Raw genomic sequence first — 15,372 nt, forward strand, 5'->3', positions numbered from 1 at the left:
GACCTCTAGATGATCTGGACCATTAGTAAGTACATACTAGGCAGTGATCTTGGCATTGAACTTACATGCCCCAGTAAGTGATTATGATAAAATGATATCATCTGCCAGTTAACTGGTTTGACTAAGAAAACACACAACAGTTAATGAACCAGTCATTGGGCCCAAAGTCATGTGGGATTGATTTTTCTACTGTTTCTTTTATGCAGTACTGACTGATTTGTGTCGTATTGACTGTGCAGTACTGACTGATTTGTACTGAGTTGATTTGTTACTCATCCCAATGAAAGTGCACAATGCTTCTTGAAGTTTATCTTGTTACCGTTTTTTGGTGAGGTCACTGCAATGATTCAATTGAATAATATATTTGTATGTTTTGAACCAGTTACCAACCAGGGATCATGGAACAGATCCACTGCACAAAAAGACCTATAATTAAAATAAACATGTTAATGAACATTTAAGGTTCAACAAAAAAGTACAGTTGGTTCAGATCTAGTGCATACAGGCTGGATTTTATGATATAAAAACTGGTAATAATATTTGCAGCAACAGTACAGAACAATTCATAATTTGGAAGATAGCATTAGTAGATAATTAAAATACACCTCTCAGAATCAGTTTTACTATGCGTTTGCTCCTAGAGTAGTCTTTCCCTGAGAGTGCTGCTCTTCTTTCTACAAATCTTACAGAAAGACCCAGTTACATTTCAACTTCAGTTCAGAATAAGTCACGACTTTCAAATGGGCACTATTTCTCTCCAAAATAAGCATCAGGCACAGCGTTTTCCATTTTGCCACATCATTTTAAATCATTTAGAGCTTGTGTGCGCTGTTGCTTCTGCAAGCCCCCTCAGCACTTTAGTGACCGGGGGCCCCAGCAAGAGACACTTCTATTGAATTATTGCAGGCAAGAGAGCAGCACTTATTCAACCATTTGCAGTGCGCTGAAAAGAAGCAACTGAGTGCAAAACAAATTGTTTGGGCAGCAGTTTGAGTTGGAATAATTGTGAGCGAGAGGTTAAGGTAGAGGGCCTTCCTAATGCACACAAAAAGCTCCACTTTTCTGTGAAGGTAAGGCTTTCTGAGGGAAATGCATTAATAATTTGTGATGCATGCTGCATGGTAGCCTTGACTCATGTGTTCTAACAGGTTAGGTCTGTTAGCTGGGGTGCCATGCAGAGAAGTGGCTGAGAGCCACAGACCAGATCATAGTTGTGTTTTCTCTTTCAGCCTTCTCCCAGGGTCACTGCTATGAGCCCTTTGTAAAATATGGGAACTTCACAACCAGTGATGCCTTGTATCCAGTAGGAACAGTGGTGGAGTTTACCTGTGACCCAGGTTACACCCTGGAACAAGGGTCAGTCATTATTGAATGTATGGATATCACTGACCCACAGTGGAATGAGACAGAGCCAGCATGCAGAGGTAAGCATTGCTCTATACATTTTGCCCTCACTCTTCTTGCTTTAGATGTCTCACTAGCAGAGCTTCTGGGAAGTACCCAAGAAAACTGAAAATCTTATCCAGCATAGGCCTGGATCATATAGTACTCCATAAAAAGACAAACATTGTTCTAAACCTGTGAAATTTTCCAAAAAGTGTGACAGTGATGTCTTTCCTTAAGCATTACTTTTTCTATACCATGGTTGATTGAGTTTATGTGGGTTGAGTTAAAGAACTGTTATTTCCAAGTATACTCAGGCTACAACTTCTCTTGTACTGTAACAACAAGAGAGGTGTTGGTTACTGTGAATAACATCAGAGTAGCCCCATCAGCCTGTGAAAGTTCAGGCAAATTCCCAGTGCTTCCAGCTTATAGTTGTGGAGCTCCGTTAAGATGGCAAGAAAAGCCCTCTGTGAACAATACACCAAACTGAAAAAGAATACAAATCTTCATGACATGAACTCCCGCAGAATTCCAAGGGGATTTGCTTTGTTCTTATTTTTCTGTGTTTTTTTTTTTCCTTTCTGCTTCATGTCTGAGTGGCTCAAAAATATTTATGTTGTAGCTGTTTGTAGCGGTGAGATCACTGACTCTGCTGGAGTGGTTCTCTCTCCCAACTGGCCAGAAGCGTATGACAAAGGTCAAGACTGCATTTGGGGAATACATGTGGAAGAAGACAAGCGCATCATGTTGGACATTCAAGTGTGAGTAAATCAGTCATCAGCCACAACACCTTCCTGATATCCTGATGAATGAGTGAATGACTAGGAAAAGCCTTTTTGCTTTAAAGTAACAAGCCTCTCTTTATGTTTTTCTTCAGAGAGATGAAAGTGTGTGATGGATTCAATCATATACCTGGGAGCTTCTATCTATCTATCTATCTATCTATCTATCTATCTATCTATCTATCTATCTATCTATCTATCTATCTATCTATCTATCTATCTATCTATCTATCTATCTAAATTCAATTTAACTTTCCATAGTACACTTAAAAGATACTAGTAATATCCATCCACACATCATTTATGCCAATGAAATGGTAACTGGGAACCAAATTTTATCCCAGGGGCTTTAAGGTATAAGCCCTGATTATTAATATATGTACGTGTGCGTGTTTGTAGTGGGGGGTACTTCGCTAGCAAGAAACCGATGGACACCACCAGTACATCATTCAGTTTTTCAGAGAAATGAAGGCAAACAAAAAATGGAAGGAGTCCTGTATATGTCAGTGTGGAAAGGTAGACATGCTAGAGGGTGGAAGACCCTGAATGGAATCATGAGCTTAGGAAGGAGAAAGAATGGTGGTGGTTTAGGTGAAAAACAGGAGACAGGTTGTCCATTTAAGAGAAAGGTCAGAGAGAGCTGGTACCATTTCCTGGCCATCCAATAGAGAAGGCAGCATACAGTTGTCCCACTAAGGCCTTTAGCAGTTGAGGAGCTACCTGAAGTCCCTGCTGTTTTATCACCTATGTGGTTTAGGGGTACAGGGACACCTGGAAGCTCTACATGGATTTCCGGCCTGGTATCAGTATGGTGAAATAAGAACTGCCTTGACCCCAGAAGTAATTCTGAGGTTTGACTGGATGTGACCTCGAAAGGAGCCTTAAAACTATTTGATGCCAGAAGACGATTCATTGATTCTGCATTAAAGAGCACTGTAGAAGAGAAGACTCGATAGAAGAAGGAAGAGACAAGGATGGGGAAAGACAGGGGGTGATAAGGAGAGTCAAGCAAGTCGATGAGCCCCCCTGCCAAATATATGAAGGTTCAATACCTTGTAGATTGGTCCAGACAAGCTTCAATGTTTTGTTTTGCTTCTGTTTATTCATCCCTTGTATTTCTACTATGGAAGCACTTGCAGTTTAACTCAGGCAGGGTCATGCATTGAGTCAGATATGAAAGTTAAAACTTCCACTCTTGTTTTTTACAGTCATTTATCTAAGTTGCTCAACCACCCTGGATCACTATTTAAATTAAATCTAATTTCATATAGTGTACTTTGTAACAGGTTGAAAGAGTCTGATTTATTGATTGTGAATCATGAACCAATGTACAAGGTATTAGTTAACAATGAAATCAATGAAATGAAATCTCTCTTTCATTTCCGGGAGAGCCGTTTCCAACAAGCTTTGTTACAAATCATAGTTGAAGTTTGTCTATGAACTGGAATTGGGACCAGTGTAAGAATCATTCAGTCTTAACAGTTCGCTCTGTAAAGGGCGGACATTCACAGGACACTGTGTGTTGTTTCTTCTTTTAGTATCTAGTGATTGTCACAAGAATGACACAAAAACATCATAAAGGTTTGGGGCAGCCACCCGTATAATATTGCTTGGCTGCAAATAGGAATAATTGTGAGATGTAAGTCTAAAACAGAACTAATGATATGGAGTGGAAGGACTTCAGGACTGGTAGTGATGTCATCGGTAGCATAAAAACTGGAATTGATGTGGTCGAGACCGGAAGTGGCGTCATCAGAGCCACCAGAACCGGAAGTGACAGCATCAGAGGCGCCGGAATCTGGCAGGATTTCCTGAGAATGGTCTGCAAGGGATTGAGAAAGACAGCTAGTGCACCTCAACGCCTACTGGTCTGGCATGGAATTACTATTACTCAGGCCCTTTAGGTGTCCCCTATTCGCACGTGTGCGACATGGTCACATGCATTGAGCAATAGTAGGCTGGATAGATGATTCCAGTCTACACCCACCCACCCGTGTCTTCTGTTACAGGGTAATGGTGAGTCTCTTCTGGCAACGGCAGATATATTTTAGGAATCAAGCCTAGAAAGAGTGCTGCCTGCCAGTCACAGGGTATACACACTCCCTCAGACAGACAGCGCAACAGTCACTCATTCAATGTAATGTACACTGCATGTCCTTGACATAAGGGGAGCCCAGGGTACCTGGTGAATATCCATACTAGTACATGGAGATTATGTGATCTACAAAGAGCCTATGACAAGGATAGGAATTGAACACAGTTGTCTATAAGTAGGACATAATACAGGTAGTGATGAAAAAGTACCTGTTTGTGGGGTTCCAATTATCTTCCATGCTCAGTGGTAATAAACCTCAAGTGAACCTGTTGCAGAGTTGTCATGAAAGCAGAAACGCCATGGGAGGAAATTCCCAATGTGTTTAAATATCACTCTGTGAAGTGCGGTGATAAATATTCATAGAGCTATAGTGCTGAGCCTCCCTTAAGTGGTGGCACTAAAGATTCAGGGAACAGAGAGTAAACACTGCATACCCAGAGAGATGCCATCTATTTGGTTATGTTTTAGCTATCATTTGAAGAAAGAGAGTCTGTCCATTTGCTTGGTCCTCTCTGTGGCTCACTAAGAGCCGAATGCCATCTTAACTCCTTGTGAATAGAAACAAAAAGTAAAACACACCGGTGTAGGTTTTTGTCATGTGCGACTAAAATGATAAAAGCATGAAGGAACAAATAATATCAAAGTATGGCCGTGACCTCTTGATAGTTCTTGAATTCTGTCAGAATTCTCATAGGGTCATCATCCTTTCTTTTTGGTTCTATGGAAGATTTCTTCCTCATCTTAAACATCACACCTCTAAGCCGTGATTTTTCTTACTGCTCAATGAAAATCTCACAGTGTAACTATTATATTTTAGCATTTGCATATTCATAGTGTAATATTCAAAGAAGTGAGATGAAAAGTAGAAGTGATGATGTTTAGTCTGTGTGTATAAACTCAGGGAGGCAGTATAAAAGATATCTTAGAACTATGCTCACAAAAAAAAAGTAAACGTAGCAAAAAAATATGCACCAAACCTGCAACACACACTGTAGACATTTCACAGCAGCACCCCCACTCCCCTGCCATGACGCCATTCTTAAAATCAATGTGATTTCCACTTTTTACCCATAATCCTTTATCTGACTTTTGTTTCTTTTGCCTTTGTTTTTCCCCCACTTTGCCTTTGTCATCCCCAGGCCTCTAATAAAAATGAACTATCACTTTGTCACCAGAAGTCCCTAGGAGACCTGTAGCTTGAAAAATATTTTTCTTTTTCAAAAGCATATTGCTAAATGACATAACCTGTAGACTTTTTCAAGAGAATGAATCATGAACTGTTAAATTTTGACTTAATCTCAAAAGATAGCCTTGAGCGTTCCTTGAACTGAAAGTCATTCTCAGAGTTCAGTATGCTCACCTCTTACGTCAATGTGCCATTGGCTGTGACACAAGCAGACAGCAACCCCAATATCCTGTGTGTCCATACTGCCTGGCTAATCATCAGCTTGACAAAAACATCTGCCGTATATAGTTGTGTATAAGTCAGGTCTTGAAACCCGAAAAATCAATCATAAACAGACCCTGACTTATGCGCTCATTCAAAAATACGACACTTCATTTTTTTTTTAACATCTTCTTGCTTCTTCCAATCTCACATCAGTTTCTCAGACACATCAAATTTTGTTGCAGCAGCGCAGTTACCAATTTCTTCCGCTACTTCAATGACATTTAATGTAAAACCAGCTTCATATTTTCTTCTGATCGAACACTCCATTGTAGATAAGGGATTCTCTTACAATAAAGGTGTATGAGGGTGTGAGATACAAAAAACACAAAACAGCGCAAACGTCGCTTTGGAATAGTTTGGGTATTACCATGTGGTCACGCAGGCACAATACATAGTAAAAAAAAGGTAGTGTGCTCCGTGGTTACTCTCTCAGGTTGGTGTTAGCATATCGTAATCGTAAAGTTATATAGCCGTCATTATAAAATACCGGAAATGATCCAGTAAAAACAAGCCCCAACTTATACGCCGGAGAACTTAAATGTGAGTAAATCAACCTGGAAATGGCTGACCGCCTGAGCTAAGGTTGCAAAAGAACTTCTCGTTTCACAAAAGGAGAGAGAGAGTGTAGGTGGCACATAGATATGACTGTCATCTAAGATGTGCCTTGTGTGTTAGGTTTCATAGAAATTGAAATTTGGATTGCATTGTCTGTGCAACCTCATCATCAAAAATCCTTACTTTAACTCTTAACACCTGCAACCCCATGCCAGTCAACATCTACAGTAGCCTCCCTATAGATACAGAGGCTGGGTGTGTTTACACAGAAGCATGTCTACATCAAAACTGCTTTTAGTGCTCTTAAAATCAGAATTTGTACTCAACCAATAAAGGAGTAGTGTGTACAACACTTTAAGTACAAACCAGTTGTCCAGAATACAGTGGAAGGATTGGCGCTCTAAAGTGCATGCTACTGTGATGACTCCAGCACTTTGCAGGTACAGCCTCTGACCTCGGAAATGATGCCTAAGTTACTCTGGAAATATCACCTCAATAAGTACAATAAGAAGTCGCTGTTAAGGGACAAAGTGGTTTTCAGCATAGGCTTATGAGGATGAGGTTCAGCAGTCCTGAATCTGTTGTGAGAGTGGAGGAGACAAGGAGTATTAGCATTGACTGAATAAGGTGTAAGCAAGTCGGAAAGCCGCCCCTTCAGTTTTCTGGTCCTCAAACTTTAACAGTAAGGTCTAGCTAGGTAGTCCCATTTTCTTTTGTGATTATTTTAATTTGCATGAAATGTTTTGTGACAGGGGCAGCACGGTGGCGCAGTGGGTAGCGCTGCTGCCTTGTAGTTAGGAGACCCGGGTTCGCTTCCCAGGTCCTCCCTGCGTGAAGTTTGCATGTTCTCCCTGTGTTTGCGTGGGTTTCCTCTGGTTTCCTCCCACAGTCCAAAGACATGCAGGTTAGGTGTCCCTAAATTGTCCTGTGTTTGTGTGCGTGCCCTGCCCGGGGTTTGTTTCCTGCCTTGCACCCTGTGTTGGCTGGAATTGGCTCCAGCAGACCCCCGTTACCCTGTAGTTTGGATATAGCTGGATGGATGGATAGATGTTTTGTCAGAAAGCTGGCTCAGGGTTTGAGTGGTTTGCAGTACTGCTTCTTGAATCAATCATCCTGGGTTCAAATTCCATGCTTAATCATTGTCTGTATCAAGTTTGCATGTTCTTTCCATGTGTATTCCTTGTTTTCCCCCCAAGGACGTGTGTGTTAGGCTACTTAGTCTTAACTGGCCCATGTGGGTATGTGCATAAGTGGGCACTGAGATAAAGTGGTGCCCTATCCAAGACTGCCTCCCACCTTGTGTCAAAAGCTTCTGGGATAGACCTTGGCCCTACACTGAAATTAATTAAGTGGATTTGACAATGTTATGTTATGTTTTATGTTAAGTTATGTTATGCTCAATGATCACTTTCATTGTTTATTCTCCTTTTTCTTGCTTTTAGTACAAGTATTGTTTTGATGTATTGAAGCATGCTGGTAGACATATTCTACTATTGTGATTAATTGCAATTGCTGCTCCTTTTCTTTATTTCCTTCCTAAGAGCCTTAGCACTAAATATGACTCTTTGTCAGCAAATATAACTGGAATTTATTCTCTTAATCTCTATTAGTTTGTGACAAGGTGTCAGGTTATTAGAGTCCTCACGTTCTTTACCTGATGTCATGTGTAAAGACTTTAAATATGAAGAGGTAAGGATACCACTTGGGTGGCTGGTGGCTTTTTCAAAACTTGCAGAAAAATATGGTTCAGTAGTTAATGAAGCACCTTTTTAGTCCTCCCCACCGCCATCGGGGAGGTAATGCACAATTCCCCACATTCTTATAGCAGCCCCCTGATTGTTGGGGTCACTGACAGCCGCAGATGCAACATGGAAGAGTGACTGGCGTGAACTTCTTGAAAACACGAAGGATATCACTGAGCACGTGAGAGCATGTCAGGAGCAGCAGCTGACAAAGGTTAACAAGTGACTCTATAGAAAACTAATTATTTTATTTGGTTCTATAAAGGTAGCCCTGTGCCGAGTCAATTATGTTAAACAGCAAAATGAATGTTGTACTGATTACAATGTCATGTGACTCACGGGAAACGGCTGACCTGCTGTGCTGAGCCTGTGATAGATTATTCATGCATTCAATAATTTGGTCCCCTTAATTAAGATTTGCTCATTTGCATATTTTTCTTAGCGATGGTGTTGCATTGTGTATGAGTATAATAAATAGCATCTTCAATGTTTTGCACCAGATGCTGTCAACATAATTAATTTCCTATTCATTCTCAGAAGAAAACATTTTGCCATTTCCAGCTCTGGGAATGAGCTTACTGCCTGTTACCTGCTATACACTGTTGCCACTTTAGTGCCTTGGTTCTGACAGTTTGCTCAATTAAAACAAAAATAGTTCATTTGCTTTCATCACAACTCTCGTGTGACCTTTTCCTGTTTATGTTGCAGAGGTTAGGAGACTTGGTAGCCATATAGCCTCTAACAGATTACTGATGAAACTGATGGAGTCATTCCAGCTTCCTGGGGTCATGGCTTTCACAAACCCAGATATCACAGCACCCTGTATTTATTTGTGAAACTTCAAAACTGGAGCTGGGAAGGCAGCAAACTTGATCGCAAATGAAGAAACTGACCGACAGAAATCTTGCTTTACAACTCTTTGTTGGAAGATTTAATTCCCTGGGGATTTGAAATGATGTTTTATCACAGGTTCCAGTGCTGCTGGTGGTGGTGGTGTCAAACATCTGGTTTTGATAAGAGACTTCTAGAGTTCAGAGTCCTCATTTATAAAACTCACAATCATATTGTAAATATGTTCACATAAACGTGCCTAGAAACACCTATATATGGAGCAGGCTACTCAACCTCATATACAGTTTATGCACTCACAATACTACGGAACGTCACTGGCTGAGAGAGCAGCTCCCCACTTTATGTATCGTGTCACCTCCACCTGATATTGAGTATCAGACTGCACTCCCCAGGCTACATTATAGCATCTCTCTTTTGAATTCTGGGGGTCAGGGGAAGGTGTAAGGTGCCATTTTCTGAGCAGGTAGCTGCTATTACCTGGCACATGAGTGCTGTGACAATGAATAGTGCAGGCCATATGAAAAATAGAAGGTTCAGTCAGTTATCTTAACAATAAGCCAGCCAAGAAGTACAGTACCGTGAAGTCTATCAAAGCTTCTTTGCCTCCAGAGCCATAAGTTGAGCCAGGTCACTGAGTCATGATGTTTGCCAGTCTCATCTTGGCATCACTGATGACTTGGGCATTAATGGAATGTCACTGCCCACAGTTAACAAAAGCAGCTTCTCTCTTTTTGGTTCTTTATTTCGCCTTATACAATTTCTCGTATTAGGAATTTGTTAGTTTTCGCATACCCCTTGGGGTCAGAGCGCAGGATCAGCCATTGTACAGCACCCCTGGAGCAAATGAAGGTTAAGGGTCTTGCTCAAGGGCCCACCAGAGTAGAATCTCTTTTGGCAGTGACAGGGATACGAACCGGCAACCTTCTGGATGCCAGTGCAGATCCTTAGCCTCAGAGCCACCACTCTCTTGGTACTTTTATTGCCATATGAGTGCAATAAATTGTCCTGATTTACAATAGGAGAACAGATTTCCTTTTTATGTTAGCAAAAAGATGTTATGTTTAATGTGTATGCACCCACAGCACTTTGCCACTCAGTTAATGACTTCCAGCACAGTGGGCATGATGGAGTGAAGCCTAGTTGAGATATTCCTGACCTGTCAGCCAGTTTCTTGAGAAGTGACAGCATCTTAAAAGGGATCTAAAATGCAGTCTGTACATCAAGTACATCACTTTTGAGGTGTAATATGTTTGCCACGCCAATGCACATTATATAAACGGCTCAGTGATATGAATTATTATGCATGTGAGTCATCAGTTCCCTGGCTGCATTTCCCGACTTGATCAAGGGTGTTGTAATTTCCCAGTTTCTCCAAAGTGTTGAATATGCATGGGTCAGAGTTGCTGTAAATATACACATGTCCCCCCATCAACTTTTCTTTTAAAAATCTCGCTTTTTATGTGGAAAGCTGTATATGCACATTTCAAGCCTCTTTTTGTGCATAAGCAAGCTTCATAAGTGAAGCCTAAGTGGAATGCTGTCGGAGTCCATTTCTGTAGCTAACAGAGGTTTGGTTCTATAGGAGATAGCCAGAGTGTACAGTTGAGTATTATTGGGTCTAGTTTTGGCAGAAGAGTTGTATGTTGTTGCAAGAATACTCTAGGAAATAACTAACAGCGCTCTCTCCATTTACTTCCTAACTGAAAAAAAATATGGATGGAAAAGGCATTTCAGCATTTAATCTGTACTTACTAGAGGTTCCAATTGAAATCCTGGTAAACATGTTGGTTGTCATCCTGTTTTCTCCATTTTCTCTTTCTCTCTCTCTCTCTCTCTCTCTCACACTCTTAGTCTGTAAATGATGTTATCTTTTGAACACGTACTGGGTCTCTTTTGGCAATGCTGTTAAGGTTCAGGAACACCCATTGTCAGCTGCAAATGCTCGTTTCTGCTACAGTATTAAGACCTTTTGTGTTCCCCTGGAATGTTTCCCAAAAAATGAAGATCTGAATAACACTCATTTACCTACAGTATATACAGAGCCGTCTTAATCCTTGAAGCCCATCCCAGCAAGTACAGGGCACAAGGTAGGATCAATCCCTGGACAAGGCACCAGTCTCTCGCAGGGTGAAGACACGCATACGATACATATACACTAAGACCAATTCAGTTTACCCAGTCCACTTAACCTGGGTGTCTTTGGACTAAAGGGGGAAACTGGAGCACCTAGAGACCCAGGTAGAATATGCAAACTCCATGTAGAGTGAAATCCTGGTCTCCTTAATGCGAGCCAGCAGTGCTACTACTGCGTCACTGTACCACCCATATTCACAAGTATATATATAATTTATGTGTGTGTGTGTGTGAATATATATATATATATATATATATATATACACACTAGAGGAACAAGCCCCTTGCCTTGCACCCAACCCCCATTGCGGCATAACTCGACCTTCAGCAAACTAAATCACCTAAATACAACATTGGAGTTATGAATAGATAATTTTTTTTTAATAGTTTGTTCCTGTGGAAAAAAAGTTTACTCAATCAAAAATAAAAACCATGACTTTCTTGATATTAAAAACCACGACTTTCTTGATATTTTAATTTTTAATTTAAAAACAGAATAAGAATTTGAAAATCTAACAACAAAAATTTAAAGTTCAATAAATCCTGAAAAGAATGATACCAAACATATATATGTAGGTTTTGAAATAAGCCTGATTTAAAGTGTGACAAAAAATTTGACATAAAATCATTGCACAAAATCGGTGAACTTTCAGGCTTTGGATTTATTTATATTGTGAGATGTAGCCCGAACACCATCAGACTGACACCGGCACTAGTGTACAACACACGCTTTTATTTACAAAAGTCCCCAACACAGTCCCGCACCTGTCCCGTCTGTGGGCCACCTTTCTTGCTCGCGCTGGAGCTTCGTCCTCCTCCAGCACCCGACTCTCGCTCCCTGACTGTAGGAAGGCGGCCTCTTTTATAATCACCCGGATGTGCTCCAGGTGCTCGCTGATGTCCTTCTGGCGGGACTTCCTGGTGTAGTGGAAGTGCCACATGAGCACCCAGAAGCACTCCAGGCGTCCCTGGAAGGTCATTCCTCCTCCTTCCCAGGTGTGACGGAAGTGCAGATTTCCCAGGCTCTATGAGGTTTGGGGCGCCCCCTGGCGGTAGCCATGTGTCCCAACGAGTTTGATCCTCCACACTCTATCCCCGTGGTCCCCACACTATCCAGGGTGGTTTCCCCCTCATGGCTCGGGGGACGTATAGATTGCCTCCTGGTCCTTCCAGGTGTCCCAGCTGGGTCTGAACCCCAGCCTCCTGCCACAATATATATATTGTGGATTCCAAAAAAGTTGGGACACTATACAAATCGTGAATAAAAACTGAATGCAATGATGTGGAGGTGCCAACTTCTAATATTTTATTCAGAATACAACATAAATCACGGAACAAAAGTTTAAACTGAGAAAATGTATCATTTTAAGGGAAAAATATGTTGATTCAGAATTTCATGGTGTCAACAAATCCCAAAAAAGTTGGGACAAGGCCATTTTCACCACTGTGTGGCATCTCCCCTTCTTCTTACAACACTCAACAGACGTCTGGGGACCGAGGAGACCAGTTTCTCAAGTTTAGAAATAGGAATGCTCTCCCATTCTTGTCTAATACAGGCCTCTAACTGTTCAATCGTCTTGGGCCTTCTTTGTCGCACCTTCCTCTTTATGATGCGCCAAATGTTCTCTATAGGTGAAAGATCTGGACTGCAGACTGGCCATTTCAGTACCCGGATCCCTCTCCTACGCAGCCATGATGTTGTGATTGATGCAGAATGTGGTCTGGCATTATCTTGTTGAAAAATGCAGGGTCTTCCCTGAAAGAGATGACGTCTGGATGGGAGCATATGTTGTTCTAGAACCTGAATATATTTTTCTGCATTGATGGTGCCTTTCCAGACATGCAAGCTGCCCATGCCACACACACTCATGCAACCCCATACCATCAGAGATGCAGGCTTCTGAACTGAGCGTTGATAACAACTTGGGTTGTCCTTGTCCTCTTTGGTCCGGATGACATGGCGTCCCAGATTTCCAAAAGAACTTGAATCGTGACTCGCCTGACCACAGAACAGTCTTCCATTTTGCCACACTCCATTTTAAATGATCCCTGGCCCAGTGAAAACGCCTGAGCTTGTGGATCTTGCTTAGAAATGGCTTCTTCTTTGCACTGTAGAGTTTCAGCTGGCAACGGCGGATGGCACGGTGGATTGTGTTCACTGACAATGGTTTCTGGAAGTATTCCTGAGCCCATTCTGTGATTTCCTTTACAGTAGCATTCCTGTTTGTGGTGCAGTGTCGTTTAAGGGCCCGGAGATCACGGGCATCCAGTATGGTTTTACGGCCTTGACCCTTACGCACAGAGATTGTTCCAGATTCTCTGAATCTTCGGATGATGTTATGCACAGTTGATGATGATAGATGCAAAGTCTTTGCAACTTTTCGCTGGGTAACACCTTTCTGATATTGCTCCACTATATTTCTGCGCAACATTGTGGGAATTGGTGATCCTCTACCCATCTTGAGAGACACTGCCACTCTGAGAATCTCTTTTTATACCCAATCATGTTGCCAATTGACCTAATTAGTGTTAATTGGTCTTCCAGCTCTTCGTTATGCTCAAATTTACTTTTTCCAGCCTCTTATTGCTACTTGTCCCATCTTTTTTGGGATTTGTTGACACCGTGAAATTTTGAATCAACATATTTTTCCTTTAAAATGATACATTTACTCGGATTGAACGTTTGATCTGTCATCTGCGTTCTATTACAAATAAAATATTGACATTTGCCATCTCCACATTATTGCATTCAGTTTTTATTCACAATTTGTTTAGTGTCCCAACTTTTTTGGAATCCGTTTGGAATCACAATACATACATATTGTGAAGAAATCAAAACACAGAGAAGGAGGATTAAGAGTTGGGGAAATTACTCTTATAATGCTGGATCAGAGAGTAATCATAAATGACTGATACCAGGTCATGCAGTAATTATGAAACAGACATATGACAAATATTCCAGTTGCTTGGGTGCTTTTATCTACAATAAAGAGTAAATACAAACAGAGGAAATGAGTTGGCAGGAAGTGATATGAATTAATGAGGGCGGAGATGATGGCTTCGTCAGGAGGACGGAAGTGATGCCATTCTTGGGAGCTGGAAGTGAGGTGATTAATATGGGCCCAGAAGGTACATCTTAGGTAGAGGGAGGCAGAACTGAAGTCGTTACGGGGGACTGGAAGTGCCATGTCATCGCGGGTCCGAGGTATTTCCTTATTGTTGTTCTTCTGTTTTTCTGGTGAAGAAAGAGAAAAGGGGAATGGCAGTAAACTTTGTAGAAGCCAAAAATTCGCACACAATCAGAGATGTGTAAGCTGGTGCATTGTCGTGATGCAAAAGAAATGACTTTTCAGCCCACATCTGAGGACGTGTTCGGCAAATTCGACTTCGCAAATGCCTTAGAACATCCCTGTAGAATGCTCCATTCACCATCTGTCCTTGTGGCACAAATTCCTTGTGGATGACACCCTTCACATCAAAGAAGCAAATGAGCATTGACTTGGTGTTGTTGTGAACCGGGTCTTTCAAATCACTCATTTTCACGAACAACCCTTCACATACACAACGGAAGTTTAAGTGAGAACTGCGACTTGAAAAACAACTGCACTGACGTTATAACGCGTGATAACAGCTCTCAAGGACAACTTGAACTGCTATCTAGAAGTGATAGATATAACCAAACCCTTCTGGCTGCAGAATAAATCTATTCCGGGAACTTTTGGATCGCACCTCGTATATATACACACACATGCATGCTGCATATAGGCGCACATTAATTTTGCATTCTGTGAAGACAGGTTCAATTTCTGATTTCTTTAGGAAGAGACCCAGAATGTACTGGATCTGTGGTTCATACTGCAGTATGCAAATGGATATCCTGTACAACAGAATGACACACATACAGAGGATTCTTCAAAGATGCAGAGAACATAATGTAGGTAGAAGAAAGGAGAACTGTCGAGATTTGCTACAAATTTGTCAATTGAGTGTATCTAGCATTCTTACAGTGTCACCATGTATATGTTCTATAGGGCAGCCATGATTATGTATCTAAATGATGGTTTATCAAAGAAAAAAGGCAGATAATTGTGTTAAGATGCACAGCACTGGGGTGCATTCAATAGTAAAAAATCATAATTATTGATCAATAAAACAAGTCATTTACATCACGTAATATCACCTGGTACAGGTTTCATAGGACATTCTGATTATACAAACTAACAGCACAGTATCAGTTATCATTTGTTATAAACTAGAGGGCTGATGCAGAGTTTTGCCATGTTTTGCAAGGAGTTATCCTTAGGTCATCCTGGAGCAGCAATCTATTCAAGATAAGATACCACAGTCTGGTGGTAGCAGTTGACCACAAAGTGTGTA

General features: G+C 41.3%; 1 protein-coding gene across 4 annotated transcripts in view; it reads left to right on the forward strand.

Moving 5' to 3' along the window:
- sez6b (seizure related 6 homolog b) overlaps nucleotides 1-15,372 on the forward strand; it is a 618,004-nt gene that overhangs the window by 481,388 nt on the left and 121,244 nt on the right. For all 4 annotated transcript variants that reach the window (XM_039756704.1, XM_039756707.1, XM_039756705.1 and 1 more), the window contains exons 8-9: nucleotides 1,230-1,424; nucleotides 2,009-2,147. In XM_039756704.1, coding sequence (XP_039612638.1) covers nucleotides 1,230-1,424; nucleotides 2,009-2,147 — 334 coding nt within the window. The remainder of the gene's footprint in view (nucleotides 1-1,229; nucleotides 1,425-2,008; nucleotides 2,148-15,372) is intronic.

Source organism: Polypterus senegalus, chromosome 6 (assembly GCF_016835505.1).
Source record: "Polypterus senegalus isolate Bchr_013 chromosome 6, ASM1683550v1, whole genome shotgun sequence".
NCBI classification, from domain to species: domain Eukaryota; kingdom Metazoa; phylum Chordata; class Cladistia; order Polypteriformes; family Polypteridae; genus Polypterus; species Polypterus senegalus.